The sequence below is a fragment of the Platalea leucorodia genome, assembly GCF_965183815.1.
Source record: "Platalea leucorodia genome assembly, chromosome: 5".
NCBI lineage: Eukaryota > Metazoa > Chordata > Aves > Pelecaniformes > Threskiornithidae > Platalea > Platalea leucorodia.
In genome coordinates, this window is record NC_138827.1 from 17,794,466 (window position 1) to 17,810,632 (window position 16,167).

The following is a 16,167-nucleotide window of genomic DNA, read 5'->3' on the forward strand; positions in this document are numbered from 1 at the left end:
AATGGGGTCTTTGGAGAGCCTGACAGACCCATGGGACATGGAGCCGCTGAGTCTGATCCTCAAAGGAGCCCAAAGGACTAGCCACCAAGTGAGACCAGGAGGAAAGGTTGTCCCTTGGCTGTACCTTGGCTTGGTCCAGTGCAGCATGTTTCACCACATGCTGCCTGGGGCTTCCAGCAACAAGTTTATAACCAAACACAGGTGGGAAGAGTGGCACATCGGGGGCATGGGGGAAACGCCACTGGACTCTCCACCAGGCCCACGCTGGAGGTGGGCAGACACTGCAGTCACCTTCTTCCTTCGGGAGAGCCAAGAGCTTCCCACCTACTTGCAGGCAAAATCTCCTGCTAGAAAAGAAGGCAGCACCACACACAGCCTACACCCGAGGGGCGTGGAAGGATGCACATGTATGCATTCATGGGAAGGATGCACAGAAACAACACATGCCTGGCTACAGGGAGCGCAAACACACACATGCATGGACTCATACAATGATGGCAGCCACAACAGCCCCATTCTCAGAGCAACAACTCATTCCCTTGAATTTACTTCCCCCTCACCGGCTTGCAAGGGGTGGGACATTTCTCTGCCACAAACACACAGGCAGGGCCTCTGCCACGTGCACAGCCGCAGCCCAGCTGGGACTGCCTGGCCTCCTCTCCAACTCTGCCCACGCAACCGAGCCATGTTTGCTCCTCTGTTTCTGCTGGTTGCTACAACATCTCCCCCCAAACATCTCAACAGCTCCGGCCTTGCGTGATCTTCCCATACCGAATCCATCCAACTGTCCGGCTTTCTCCATGACCTTCCCGCAAACATTGAGCCAGTTTTCTTAAGAAAAGTCCCGTGAGGAGGACCACGGCATGGGAACTACTTTGCTTTTTAACACCAGCCTGGTCATACTTCTTCATTCCCTGCCCATCAGTAACAACTGTCAGTAGCTGGCAGGCTGTCCCCAGGCAATTCCCATTACACTGAATTACCTAGAAGACAGCCTCACATTATTGTTTCCACACTAATTTAAAGTAGTTCAAGAGGAGAACAACTAATTATCAAGGGGAATAACAGTGCCAGTGTTATTCCCCTTGATAATTCCAGCATCAGGCAAACAGTGCACTACCGAGGTGCTGCAAAGCTGGGGTAACTTTGCTGGGGAAAGCGGAGCAACCACCACTCGAGTTTTGGCCCTGGGGGAGCACTGCACTTCAAGAGGCAGCTCAGCTGGCTCCCACCAGCTCTGGTTCCCCCAGCTCTCATCACTGCATCCTCCCATCATGCATTAAAGGAGATGCCTGATGCCTGTCAGTGGGAGCATGCACTCTCCCTCCCTCTCTCTTACTTAAGAGATAGCTGAGCATCCAGGAGGGATTAGTTTTCTTAGGGCTCCCCCTCCCACTCTCCAAGTAAACACCACCCCGTGTTTCTGCTAGCCAAGGCAGTCAGAAAAATGCACCCAGAGCAGGTGACGAGCTGTAGATCGGGGCAGTGTTCATTCAATGCTCCTGACGTGGAGCCTTGTCACCTGCAAAGATTCAACTTAGCATGTCCTCAGGCCCCATCAACTCCAAGAGATTTCACTGCTTAAAGTCAGACTGTTAAAAGCTTGAGAGAACGAAAGCCTAAGTCTGGAGGTCATGGAGCTAGTGCCATCTGATGGCTGCTTGAAGCTTAGTCTGTAATGAGTTTGCTGATCTCAGCCCTGGTGTGACTGACTCCAGCCTTAAGGCATCAGGGTATAGTCATACGCTACCATTATGTACTGAATTAGATCAGAACTGGTGACTTGAGGCCTAAAGAGGTCTAGATGTGATCCCCAGCTCCCCTTGGGCCCATCATTTCCACTGGTTTAGTCACCTCCCTCACCACAGCCCACGTTTCCTTACCGCAAGTAGCATTGACGAACAAGACATCGAAGAGGGAAAGGTTTGCCACCTCAGGAGGGTGGGCGCATCTCGTATCTGATGCCTGAATAATTTTCACTTTTCTGTCTTCCACCCAACGGGGCAACCAGGAAAGTTTGCAGTCACAAACAAATGGATTCCAACTTAAGTTTCTGTAACACGGAGATCAGACGAAAGTTAGGCATTAACTTGACATGTGCTAAGTGTTAATTACAGCAGTGTGCAGATCCCTCACAGTTCCCATCTGCGCCACTCCACTGAAATGCTTCAGAAAGAACTGCGAGGGGAGTTAATGAATAGGGAATCAAGCAATAATTAACATGATTTTTCTAGAGGCTAGAATTAGGCAAGTACTCCAAGTACTTTTTTCACTCTACAAATAATTGTTGCAATTAGAAGCAAATTACAGACACAATCTTATATTTAAAATAGTCTGCCATCTAACAGCCATTGGATGTAATGGCAGCCCCTACAGCTAAGGGAGACTATTTACAGCTCCATTAAAAAATAGCTAAGAGAATAAAATTGATCTGTCAAAAAAGAAACGCAAAGTCAATGATAATCTTTCCATGTGGCAGTTTAATGAAAAGATGGAAACTTTAATTGCAGCTAAGCTTGATCCAAATTACAGCCTTCGGCATTCAGCTGCGAACAGGACAGAGATGGAAAGCTGTTTGTTTAGCTGACGCCAGCTGGGCTGGGCTGCCGCAGGGGCTGAACCCAGGATTTTTATACTTGAAAGCACCACTTTGCCGGCCAGCCTTAGCAGGGACAGACTCACTTGGACCTAGCCTGGATCCTTTGTGTCTTTTCAGTGCCACTTGTAAGCAAAAATGCAGAGCTGAAAATGCCCTTTGTGCCCTGTCTTCAGGGAGAATGTGTGGCTTAGCTTTTTTCTTGCTTGCCAAGAGCGATTGCATGGGGTTAATCCTTTGGCTCATTCAGATACAGAACGGCCATTCTGTGCTGTCACTTCATGTATCTCTCCTGGAAACGTGTGGCAACCCCTTGCTGCCCTTCACATAACACCACAGATTTTAATTACTTCAATTAAAAAACACTATAAGCCTAAGAACTTGAGTCACTTAGGGAGAACATCTTCAAGTGCCTTCAAGTGACTTAGACACCTCAGTCAGGGTCTCCTGTGTTGCAGGCCAGTGCCATTTTCATCAGATCCCCCAGTCCCAAGGTGTAACCATACAAACAGGAACAGCAAGTGTGACCTGGTGTGCGGCCAGAGACAAGAACCTCAGCAGAGCTGGTGTGGGAGAGAAGCAGGGAAGCCAGGAAGGCAGTGGCAGAAGTTGGAGGTATCCAGGAGACAGAAGCAAAGTCTGGGAAGAGGTTACCCTTGAAGGACACCAACAGGACACAGGAGCAGAACACCGTTTGAGGAAGAAACTGGAGAGAGTCCAAAGGCAGCTGCTTGGTTGGGTACGTGCCCCAGATCTCCCCGAGACAGCGCCGCATCCCACCCCACCACGAAGGGAAGAGCTGTTTCAAGGAAAGGTCTAAATAGAGAGCTGGGAAACAAACAAGATGAACTTACATTTCACTTAAATTAAATAAATTATCAAATATTCCATCTTCTAATGTAGAAATCTTGTTGTGGCTTATATCTCTGTAAAAGACGGAAAACGAAAAGGAAAGTTCATTATGCTGGTAACAACTTCCCAGCCAACATACATGATCTACCTCTGTCCCAAGTTCTGCTTGGGTACTGGTTACCCTCTGAGCACCTTGAGTCTCAACAGCCACATGCATACAATAGCAAGATGTCCAGTCAGGCACTAAGCCATGGAATCACAGTGTGGTTGAGATTGGACGGGAACTCTGGAAGTCATCTGTTACAACCCCCCTGCTCAAGCAGAGTCACCTACAGCAGGCTGCCCACGATCATGTCCAGACTGCTTTTGAGTATCTCCAAGGATGGAGACTCCACAACCTCTCTGGGCAGCCTGCTTCCATGTTCAAGTCCAGTCCCCGTGCTCCAAGTCCTTCCATAAGTCCTTCTCCTTTTAGGAGATTTTGAGGTGTAAAGATGGCAGGCTGCCCAGGCTGCCAGCTACTCAGCTGGAACCACCAAAGCAGGTTTTGGTGCTGGCTCTATTGCTGCCTTTTTTGATCTGACAGTCAAATTTTTCTTTAAAAAACAGTTAATCATCTTCTCTATGAGCCATTAGCAAGTAACAGTGCAAACTCATCTGATCAGCAGCTGAACCAGTGAGTTTGCTAATGGTCAAAGCTCTCTTCTTCTCCTGGCCCACACAGAGTCTGGGCAGTTTTTGGGACAGCTCAGGGTGTGGGGAGCAACAGGACATTGGGCCTTTCCCCCACTAGTGACGGGCTCCTCAAAGGACCCTCATACTCGGTACCCAATTCCCTCAGAAAGTAAGTGGGATTTGGACACCACAGCTTTATCATAATTTTCCATGAACTAACACACATCTTGCAACAAATCTCATTCTCAACCTTGATCTCCTTCCCATCTAGCAGTACAGCGGGTCAAATCCTGCCCGATTCTCTGAATGCCAATGAGGGAATCAGTCATTCACAGGACTGCGCAGCTAAACGCCTTGAGGAAGGAGTCTATGGACACATCTATCTGGGGCTTGACAGATGAGGTCAAGCAAGAACAAGGCTAACTTGTGAAAACACAAGCATGCATTTTAGGTACCAGCTCAAACGTGCACGGTCAGCTGGAGGACTGGAAGGGCACATCATGTACTTACAGTTTTGCCAGAGAAGTCAGGCTTTCGAATATCTGAGCATCTAAACCACTGATCTTGTTATTGGAAAGATCCCTAGAGAAAGAAAACACAATTTTCAGCTTTTGTTCAACTTCATTTTGTCATTCCTCCATTACTAGACCTTAGAAGAGGCTCTCTCCAAACTCCATCCAGAGTCCAGACTGGAAGGTTTTGGTGTGTTAAAGCAGAACATTTCTCCCAGCCAAAGAAAACACCTTTCCCAGCTGTAAAGTACTTGCTGCTCAAAGCTTTGTATGATGTGTAGATACAGATTAGGACTATCATTATATGCATACCATTCTGCAGCATATCTACAATAATTACAGACATGACAAATGTATTACTAAATTTGATGTATCCTTTTAAAAAAATATTCAAGTCTAATATATATTCAAAGAAGTAATTAAGAAATAATTTAGACTAACGTAGTCATTAACTTAGAGAAAAAATTATTAGGAACTTCCAAGTCCATTTCTAGTGCCAAAGAACTGATCATTAATTACACAATTGATGCGTTCAACTTCTACATTTTAAAGATCTTTTTGTCTCTCTTTGGAAAAGCTTAAAAGGAAAGAAGAAGTAAGAAAAAATATTTTCCATTTCAAATCAGGTTAGATTGTCCTTATAAAAGGAACATTGTTTTAAAAAATCTCTAATCATTCCCTGTAACACCAATAGCCTTCAACTCATCCAAAGCAAAATTGCTTCTGTCCTCCAGCCCAGCTCTCTCTTTTTACCCCATGTCCTCTTTTTCAATTTTAAAATGTCACTCAGCTAAGAAGTGAAAGTTTTGCTGATCAGTCTCCACTCATTCCCAATAAACTTCACTCTCTGGTTTCAGATGAATCTCCTTTGGCCAAAACCTTCTTTTAGCAGCATCGAAATACTTATTCTGAGCCCATGCAATGGTTATTATCCTTCAGGGATTCCTGGCAGAGCTCCAGGGAGGCGGACAGGGCTGGAGTCACTGCAGCCGCAGCCGTGCCGTGTCAACAGAGGCATTCTCCTACCCACCTCCTTTCTCACTTTTTTTCCTACAAGTATCTCCTGTAATTTCTCCTTGCTGTCTCACCTCTTATTTTTATCCCCTAATCAATTAGTTCTTGGTTTGACCTGACATTTAAACTTTATTTGTCCGAATGAAAAGAATTCTGCCAAACTGGCAGGAAATTTATATACGATTCCAGGAAACTCTGGGGATAAGTAACAGGGATGGATGTCTCTTTAAAAGCTTTGAGTTTATTTTCCCTGATTTTGCTGTCCAGGATTTCTTTGCCAAGCTGAGAATGGATTCAGAAGAGTTCACTGGCAACATCAATAAAGAAGTCCAAGAAATGTGCAAAATGAAAGCTCAACAAATACACTTAAAAAAAGGACACTAGCAAAAATATCCGACCAAGCCAGTGTTCTTTTGTCTCAGAGTAGCTGGGACAATAGTTAAAGAATACAGAGCATCCATTGCTGAAGTGTCACAGACCACATGCGAGCCACATTCTGCACAGGAGACATGAAAGTCACCTCCAAACCCATTTCCAGCTCGCACTTGCAAGACAAACACACAAGACAGCTTGGACTGGAATCCCAACTGCTGCCAGCCAGGTCAGATCCTTTCTCAGGGAGGCTCCTGCTCCACTTCTCCATAAGTATTTTCTATAAATTGTACTCCTCTGTGCCTCCTTCCATTACTTGACCAGTTTTGGAACGGACCAGACCACCAACCAATTACCTTATGGGGAGACCAGTAAAACTATTTCTCTTCTTTGAAATACCTGGAAATAACCCATTTAGTTTTTAGGCAGCACCTCAAGCCCAAGACAGAAGGAAATGGTGTTTCAGCTCTCATGCCTTCTTGCTCCTTGCCCAGACAAGAGAGACCTCCAAACCAAACTATTCTGCTGCTACAAAATCAGGGCTTTGGCATTTTAAAGAGCCTCTTCAAAAGTGCTGCTTGGCTGCACGGAGCAGAGAGCGTGCAGGGCAGGGTGAAGCTCTCAGCATCACAGGTGGCACAATCAGCAAGTGGGCACTTGAGCCACGCAGTGGACTGGGACAGCCAGCCCCAAGCCCAGCCACCTTCTCTGCAGCTTTCTCTCCATCTCTCCTATCTTCCTGCTTCCCAAGTAAGAAGTGACCGACTCCAGCAGGGCAGATCTGCTCTTCTCCATCCCTCTGCCACAGTGCCAGGCATGGAGGGGTTGGTCCTGAGCCTTCCCCAGCCCTTTACAAACATACCTTATCACCATTTCCATTTCATCTCAGAGAAAGCTTTTAAACTTCAGATAAGTAAAGGCTAAGACCCCAAATCCTCAGCTCCCAGGGGTCAGTCAGCTCCATTCCTACCCGAGAGCAGGACCAGGGATGACTGTGACCTGGTACCTGCTCCAGGAAGATGCACAGTGGCAGAGCTGCTCCCACCAGCCTCAGCAAACAGGTAAAATGCAAATACAGGCAGTAATTCCCCACGCAGCGCTGCTTTTACACAGTGTGTTGTACTGACACTAGATGTCACTGCCTACTGAGCGGCATGCAGGGGGGAAGGAGCTCCTGGTGAACAAGGGTGATCCAGCGGGGACTCACGGGGTGCAGGATGCCTGGTGCTGTGGCTGCAGCCAGGGGGTTTTGTTCAGGAAGGGCCAGGAGGACCTGTCCCCCATAAACTAATAATTGGCAACCCTCAGTCCTCTGATTTGCTCAAGGAACTGTGCTGCTTTGTATGGCCAGGACAGCTTGTGAGGGTCTCGGGCCACTCGTGACGCGTGTCTCTGGGGTACTGGCACTGTCGCACCCCAGTGAGCCTCCACGGCGTCACAGTGGAAGGGCTGGAGGGGGCTCCCGCGCCTTTTTCCTCTTCTCCTGAAAGGACTGCTTGGCCGTCATTCCGCACACACCAACACCAAGCTGGTGCTGCCAGATATTATCATCTGAGCTCACCCATCTCTCCAGCACCCACCACTGTCATCCAAAGCTAACGCTGACCCATAGCCCAGCAGGCAGAGAAGCTCCACCAGTGGGCTTCAAAGGAGAAAGCTCAGTTCCCAGGCAAGGCTGCTTCAGAGACACTCTGAACCCTTGGAGGTTATAATCAACCCAAGCTCTGTCTATACCCTGACACTTTGTCACTTAACTACAACTTGCACTGTTTGCAAGAGATCCCAGGATCTTGGCTCCCACCCTCTGTCTTCCACAGCCTGAGCTCCCATCCAGGACCTGCAGAGAAGCTGCTGTCCTCCATCCAGACCAGGCACTAGATGGCAACCCACCGGTACGTACAAACCAGAGCACAATTCCCTTGCTGTTTTCTAGCCTTGCCTTCATGATCTGATGAGGAACTGGTATAAAATCTCCCAGTTTTCAGCCTCCCCAGATCTCCTTGGTGCAGAGCCTGCAAGGGAAGCAGAGCTCCTATTGACAGGACAGCTTGGAGAAGCGAGGAATGGTGGATGATGCCAGCGCCTGCCACCTCCAGCTGCGAGTCAGTGAGCTGGGCTCCCAGCCGCCTGCTTGCCTTCTCCCACTGGTCCCTCTCCAACTTGTGTGGAAAATCATATTATGCCTTCCTGGCATGGGAAAGATGGCTGTGAACCAAGCTAGGTTGCAGAAAAAAAAAAAATCAGGAAATAGTGAGCAATAAAACCCAACGCAAAGGCTGTGGGACAGAGCTCAGCCTCTCGGTGCCACAAACTGCCACGACTGTATTTTCCCAGCCCACTGCCAGGCTGGAGGAAATGCGGAGCAGGTTCAAAGCAGAGCTGAAGCCAGCAGAAAACAAGGCTCTCCATTGAAATGCACTGCGCACACAGACTGCCGCCCTCCCCACGAGAAGAAAGAAAAATTGAGTTTATTTGTGCCATGGGGGATATTGAGAACACGCTGTGCTGCCTGGAAGAAAGCAACTATGGGCAAGTCACAACTTCTCGATCCTGCCTCAGTCTCCACACCTGTAAAATGGAGCCATATAATGCCAGAGGAGGCTGGGAGGGCTGGCCCACTTCACAGATCTCCATGGGACAAGGGGCACCAAAACCCACCAACAACTATGGTACAGAACAAGAAGTGTGTGAAAGATACCTTACAGAGAGCCCCCCTTGCAGCTCCCTAAGTGCCCCAGCAAACACTCACACATTTAACTTACATGCCTAGTAAAGGAAGTTTTTAAAAAAATTCTTCTGGCAGTGGAGTTAGTCATGGGGGGAAGGTGAAGCTTCGGATAAGGGAACATTTGGTAATGAGTGCATCAACCTGAGCCTTGGGAGCCTTCAGCTCCATCCCAGCTCTGCTACCAATTCCCTGTGTGATGCCGGGCGAGCCACTGAACCTCTCCAGAGCTGTGTGCGCCGCAGGGCTAACAGCAGCCTGTCTCCCAGAGAGTGCGAGGATGGAACAGTCTCAGCCAACGAGATCTCCTACAGATGGGGTCGGGTAACTTCTGGGGGTAAAAAGCATCAAGCACTGGCGTGCCCTCATCTAGCCGCTGCCCTCCAGCAGCTGCTGATGGAAGTGAGCAGCAGGGCTTGGTGCCTCCCACTTTGTCCCTTCATGATGCTCAGATGGGCTCCACAGCCCTGCAGCGGTGAGCCCGGGGCAGCCAGGGGTTTATTTCTGCAGCGCTGTGGTGGACAGGCTTTTTTTGGTGCACTGCTGTTTTTTTCTTAATTCCACAGAACATATAATGTTGAGCAGAGTATAGCATGCCTCCGCCTGCCAAGCCTGATGTCATGCTCTCATTATGTCATTTGTGGGCCCGCTCTGCCTTCATTTCACAAAAAAGGGAGGGAAGGGAAGGGGGGGCAGTGCTGGCTTGTGCCTTCCCCAGCCCTTTTGGTGCGTGGAGCCCAGCCAGAACAGTAATGGGAAAAGCATCCACAGACGGAGAAAAGCGTCTGTGCAGAGAGGAGCCTGCGTGGAGGCTGGGAGAGCTGCAGCAGTTCAGTAGAAAAGAAGCTCCAGGTCTGTAAGCCACAGTAAAAGCTAAGATTTTTGTGGGTCAGTGAAGCTCCAGAGGTGCTAGGGAAAGACGGTAGCTTGGGTACAGCCATATTTCCATCCAGAGTCTGCACAGGAGCCTCTACAGTGGCTAGTAAGGGGCCTGCAACAGTGCAGGAGGGATAAAGCATCTGCCCTCCAGGCTGTCGGGTGCAGCTTGCAGTCAAGGGAAAAGCTTTTCTGTCTCCCAGCCTATCTTCCTGAGCTGCGCTGGCCCGACAGGACACACAGGGTGAGTAAAAGGAGCATCTGCAACAGAGAGACCCTGTCCTTTGGGAAAATCACTTTCTCCCTGTGGATCAGCCGGGCTGGGCTTTCCCACAAGCCTCCCCCAGCCAGCCAGTCTTCATGATCCAGGACAGACTTCCCCAAAATAGAGTTTGCCTCATGTTTGTGTGACCGAAGTAAGAGTCATGGGGGCAGGGCTGGGCCCCATTTTGGCCCAGCAACTGTGTTTTAATGGCAGGAGTGGGTGCAGGGATGTAGGAACAGCTCTGTCCCTGGGATCAAGGGTCCATCCTGTCCCATATCCCATCCCCAGCTGTGGTCAGTACCAGGTGTTCAGGGAGATGCATGAGCAAAGCTCCTAGTGAGCAATCCTTCCCCAACACACTTCTCAGCTCTTGGCAGCCAGCAACAGAGGACCTTCAGAGCCAGAGACTGCATCGGACTGTCATATTTAACAGCCACCAACAGACCGATCTTCCACGATGCCATCCACCCCTTCCTGAGCCAGCCTGGGCTCCACAAGAGCCTACAGCAACAAGCTCCATAATTCATGTACTTTACAAAAAGTACTTTCTTTGGTTTGTTGAAACCTGCTAGAGGCATCACTTAATTGGATACTGCCTAATTTTCTGCACTGTGAACACTGAATAATTGTTCTTATTTATCTTCTCTGCCCCACTCCTGACTCCAGAGCCTTTCCCAGATTGCCTGAGTCCTCTCTTTCCAAAGCACATCTTCCAGTGGAAACAGTTTCCCCTTTCTGATCTCAACAAACTCCACGTGCTTCACTCAGACATGCACTGAAGAATACGAAGGTGCTCAGCCCCTGGCAGTTCTCATGGCTAAAGCCTTGCAGCAACCAGAGAGGAGAGGCAACGACAAAGTGAGCAGCAAACCGAGGCACAGAAAACGCCACAGGCGGCAGCAGCTGCCCAGCAATGCTCCGAGCAATGCCCAGCAACGCTCCCATTTCTCACCACCCACCCAAAAGCCAGGCTGCGCCGTTCCACACCTTGCAACCAGAGAAGACAAGTGACAGAGGGACATGCAAGATGGCTTGCGAGACACAACGAAGCCCACTGCTTCCAGAGCCCTCCGTCAGCTCAGAGAGCAGCAAACTGCCCGAGAGGTTGCCTGCACAACTGAAACGCTGTCTTACGAGTTACCATGGCAAACACTTTTCTAGTCTCCGGGAATAAAAGGCAGCACGGTGCCCCATGCAGCAGTGCTGTGCTGATACTGCCTGACGTACATAATAGACTTTCCAGAAAAGAGGACGAAAAACCCTATGTGTTTTTGCATGTTTGAGCCAGGAAAAATTATAGGTTTTTGCTGATCTGATTCCTTTTTTCCTTGTCTTTCGGCTTGCACCTCTCCTAGGAAGCACAGTAGAAGTAACAGCGCTTGTGTGCAGAGGGGCAGAGATTCTTGCCACAGTGGCTAGGGAAATCTGAAAAAACACAGATTCTTCTGCGTGCCGGGTGCGGGAAGCAACACTGTCATCCTGCACTAGGTGCAGGGACACCCTGGCTGGCAGGCTGGGAGGAATGCTGCCTCAACAGCTCTCCTGCACGATGAGCTCTCAGTCTTTCAGCACAGACAGGAGGGCAACAGCATATGGAGATCTTCATCACCAGCTACTGGTTTCAATCACACTGAAGCAGAGATTTTCCAAGGCAAAGGTATTCCAGCTCCTCCATGCATCACCTCAGAGAGCTGCAGCCAAACAAGAAGAGGGGCCTTTCACTAGTGGGTTTCACCTCTTTCTTTCCGAAAGCCATTTATCAGTGGGTCACTGTGAACTGATACATCCCACCCCAGAGGAGGCTGCATTTCATCCTTATGCCCAGGGACTCCACTGCAGAGATCACCTTCCAAAGAACAGCAAGGCTGTTAGGGAGTAAATGCATGAGATGGAGGGTGTCCAGGGAAAGGCTCAGGGAGACACCGGCAGCTGCTGAGAGCAAGTCCTGAGCAGAGAGCTGCACGCTAGGACTGGCAGACAGCGGCGAGCACCCTCGTCTCCCCGAGGCTGTCACAGCATGATGACAATTTATTTGTTCATTTTGAATTTATGAGTTTCAAATGCTGGCCAAAGTCTTAGCTCTCTCTAAGGAATTTGCCCCAAAAGACTTTTTCACAAATATTCATCTAAAAACGAAATGTTTTTCTTCCCACAGCAAAATCGTAATCGTTGATATGAAAATGTAACGCAAGGATACAAGCATTTTTGCAATGTTCTGTACACTTTGTGCTCTCCTGGGAGAACTGCAAAGCACTCTCACATATGCCCTTGCAAGGCAGCTGTGCCAGGAGGCGGCTGGGTTTGACATGAAGCGGATCCAGATGTAACTCCCAGCTCCACTGCAGACTCACTGCAGGACCACGAGCAGGTCACCCCATCACTGCAGGCTCCCCTCTGAGCAATGGCGGTGAAGCAATGCTCCTTCCCCATCTCAGCCCGCCCTGCCTCATCCTGCTGCAAGCCTCTCCCAGAGCACCAGCACAACGTGACCCTCAGATTTGTAGGAGTAAATCCTACTTGTCTTGCTGGGTTGGGGCTACATGATCCCGCTGAGAGGCAGGCAGCTGCCCACAGGGCGGTGTAAAACATTCCCTTAGCTCTTGGCAGAGTGGGTGAGCTTATAGTTGAAGCCAGGCAGTGAGTGCCTGCATCCCTGCCGGTGGCTGAGGAAAAGGGGCTGTGAGAGCCTGTGCATCAAGAAGTGTGGGAAAGACTGATCCCTGAGCCCTGCATGAGACTGAGCTGAGAGCTCAGGACACCCCAGGTGACACAGCGGTCCCTACCCAGCTGCTGCTCACCCACACTCCCTCTGCTCCTGTGCCCATACCTCATCCCCAGAGCAGACAGAGGAGGTGATGCTGCACATGCCTGAGGGGTGCATGGCCAGGGCATCCCCACCACGGCCAGGGCATTCCCACCACACCAGGGCATTCCTACCCTCCAGGTGGGAGTTGTCTGCCCAGCTCCAGGTGGGAGCTGTCAGCAGGGCAGCTGAGACTCAAAGAGCAGCTCCTCGGATCCCCGCAGCCAGCAGCTTTCTGCAGACTTTCCCAAATATGGTTATAAAGTCGGACCAGGGATGAAGCCACTCGAACAAAGGGGACGTGTTACCTCATGGAGCGACGTCATGTTCTGGCAGAGCTGGCTCGTAGGCAATGGCATCATGCGCTCCATCCCTCTCCTCCCCGGCCAGGAGGGCTGGGTGGGGGCTTTTTCACACAAGAGGCTCCCAGGAACCGGAGCACTGCTGTCTGCACAGGGACCCGCAGCACGGCTCATTTTACAAGTTATTCTTAGACTGCCACTGACTTCATCGCCTCATTCCCAACACCGAAAAAATGGAGCCAAAGGCAAGGGGGGCACTGAGGAGTCACCAGGGGCCTCCTGTGCTTGTGGAGGTCAGCAAGAGCTTCTGCAGGGTGCTCCAGTGGGTCGAGGAGCTGGCTACAGGGATGGCCACTGTTAGGAGAGAGGCTTTTCACACCAGGTCCCACCTTCTGAGCTGCTCGAGTGACCAGGAGCCAGCAGTGACCGGAGCTGGCACTGGACATGGTCCTTCCCTCCACTGCCAAGAGGTGACTTAATGTGGCATAAAATAAGGCTTGAAACATCAGGCATCACCCAGCCCTACTCTGCCTCTGTAACATCACACTAAAAGATGAGAACAAAGAAGACCTTCAGCTTGGGAAAGCAGCAACCCAAATATTTAAATAAAGTTAATGTCCATAATTAGTGTTGCACATAAACAAGCTGTCCGCAGTTTCATCCAGCTAAATGTCAGCCCTGCAAATATATATTTGTTTCATGGAAAGTTTGCAAGGAAACCAAAGATGCAATAAAACAAAGCATCTTCCCAGCACACACAGCAGAGCTCAAGAAAGGAGACCATGTTAGATGCTTGCAGCCCAAATCCAACCACTGTCCACACAGATACCCACTTCTTCCCCAAAAAAGCATCCGTCCAGGGAGCCCCCAGGTCCTGTGGCATTGCATGCCGACACACAGCTCTTTCAATGCCCAGCTCTGGTCTCTTGGAAACCCAGACTGTTTCCAAGTCAGCATGTTCAGAGCCCAGCGATATTTTATTTTACCATGAAAAGTGAGCCCTCTGTAAACTGTAATTTAGGAATTACACAGCTGAGCTACTAAGTGCTTAATCTTCCTCACAGAAAGTAAAGAGTTTTCAATAAATGTTTAGGTATTGTTGACATTAATTCACCACCGGGACAGAGGATGGAGTACATAACCTTCGGGTCCTGTTTTTTTATTATCCTATTTGTATTTGTTTAATTGTGAGGTCTTTGCTTGAATAGCTGTCCTCTAGGGATATTATTTCTCTGTGAGAAATAATAAAACCACAACACTGTTTTTCCCCAGCACCGTAAATTCTGCTATACACAACAAACAAGAGCCACAGGCAAGGTTCACAGGATGCAGGGGTCTCTGGATGCTCTTGAACCGACAGCAGCAATAGATCGCTGAGCTGACACAGGAGCTGGAGCCAAGAGACGCAGAGAAATCCAGGAAAGTCTTCTCCAAAGCACACGTCCAGTTTGCAAACACTGACAGTGTATGAAAAAATATTTGCATAGCCTCTTCCTTGGAAACCTTCTGGGGCATCCGTGTTTTGTATCCCAAAAGGAACAGTGGAACAACTTGGGCATCAATACAGCACAAGAACTGTGAACCAGGGACCTCCTGATCATCTGAAATGCCCTGGTGAGACTTGGAAAAAAACTTAATGCCACTTCCTAGTTGAATTCAGACTGCGAGCCAGCAGAGAGAGTGAGACTGATAAGGCAGCATCAGATCAAAAGCCATTTCTTCAAACAGTCGGGAAACACTTCTCTCATTTCTTGCACTGGGAGAATAGCCAGCACGCTGTCAGGCACTGCACAGCACCAGCAGCACAAAACCAAGAGGAAAACACAGCCACGAGGCAGCAAAACATGGCATTTATGGGGGTTCACGAAGGACTGAGGATTTAGGAGTAACATCACCTACCAGCCAAAGCCACACACACATGGCAGGTAAAGTGGACACGAAGAGGGCACACTGGATCCAAACCAGTGTGAGAATAGATGGGGAAAGTCTCACGGCCAAATGGCACGAGGCGGCTGAGGGACAGCGTCGCCGTGTCCCTTTATCCCTCCGGGTGTGGGAGCAGCCTGGGGTGAGCACAGTGCGCTCCCCACTTTGGCCCTTCCGCTGTCAGAGCAGCACAAAGGCGACACGGACCGAACAGAAAGATTTTGCGGCCATTTCCTCCTCAGTCGTTTGCAAAGTTTGAGCTCCAGCTCCCCAGGTCCTGCTCCAAAACCCCCCAGCCCATACCTCCCACCGGGCACGGGGAGCAGAAGCAACCAGGGGTGCCACCAGCCTGGCTCCGCAGGCTCTGGCACAGACCCACCGGCATCTGCCTCGGTGCTGAAATGGACCCGACTTCCCACCCACCCCGGTAACGCTGGCCCGGGAGCCAGATCTCAACAGTCACTTCCCACGGGCGATAACACTCCCTCAAACGCTTTCCCCTTCGTAGCTGACAGTACAAATTTGTCTGATCTTTAGCTAACGGTAATCTCTAACAGACAAGCAAGCTTTCCAAGTTCCTGGGTGGTTGCTTAAGAAAAACATTTTTGTGTGTATTTTAGCCCTGTCTGTCAACCGATTTTCATCTCTGATATGTTTCACCAACAACATTTCATTTAAGAGACTCCCTGTTCCAGGCTCTCACCAACACCCTTCAGCTCAAAGCATGGGATGCTAACAAAAAATAGCCAGGATGGGGAAAAGGACAAGTAAAGACCAGGACGACTCAACCAGGTCCAGGCCTGGCAGTGTGTTGTTAGCGATGGAGAACAACTTTCAGCAACATTTTGCAGCACAGCCCGTGCTGAAGAGATGCTGAGCCCCTTACTTATTTTCTTCTTCTCCAGAGAGAAAACTCTGGGATTTGGGGCAGTCACATTAGCACTTAATATGTTTAAAAATAGCACAAAGTAAATGGTGCTACTCTGTGAAAACAATGATGCTGAGCACAACCACAGAGTTCACAGCCCACTGCCTGTGACAGAAAATCCACAAACCAGGAGAGCCTGAAGAAAAAAGAAAAGTGCAGCATGTTCAGGACACAAGACCTGGCCAAACCACTGCTGCAGCGCAATCTGGTTTGTGTTTTCCTTGCAATCCTGATGTTATGTCTGCTTTCTGTGGTCTCCTCAGCGAGGGACAGGCTCTCCAGATGTTCTGAAGCCCTGGGACCTACCCAATACATGAGCCA

At 49.6% G+C, this 16,167-nt stretch overlaps 1 protein-coding gene across 1 annotated transcript in view; it reads right to left on the reverse strand.

Annotated features, from left to right (window-relative positions):
• PKD1 (polycystin 1, transient receptor potential channel interacting) overlaps positions 1 to 16,167 on the reverse strand; it is a gene marked incomplete at its 5' end in the record, with an annotated part of 99,532 nt that overhangs the window by 53,175 nt on the left and 30,190 nt on the right. The window contains 3 exons of the mRNA XM_082314233.1: positions 1,884 to 2,053; positions 3,451 to 3,522; positions 4,634 to 4,705. Of these exons, the coding sequence (XP_082170359.1) occupies positions 1,884 to 2,053; positions 3,451 to 3,522; positions 4,634 to 4,705 (314 nt within the window). The remainder of the gene's footprint in view (positions 1 to 1,883; positions 2,054 to 3,450; positions 3,523 to 4,633; positions 4,706 to 16,167) is intronic.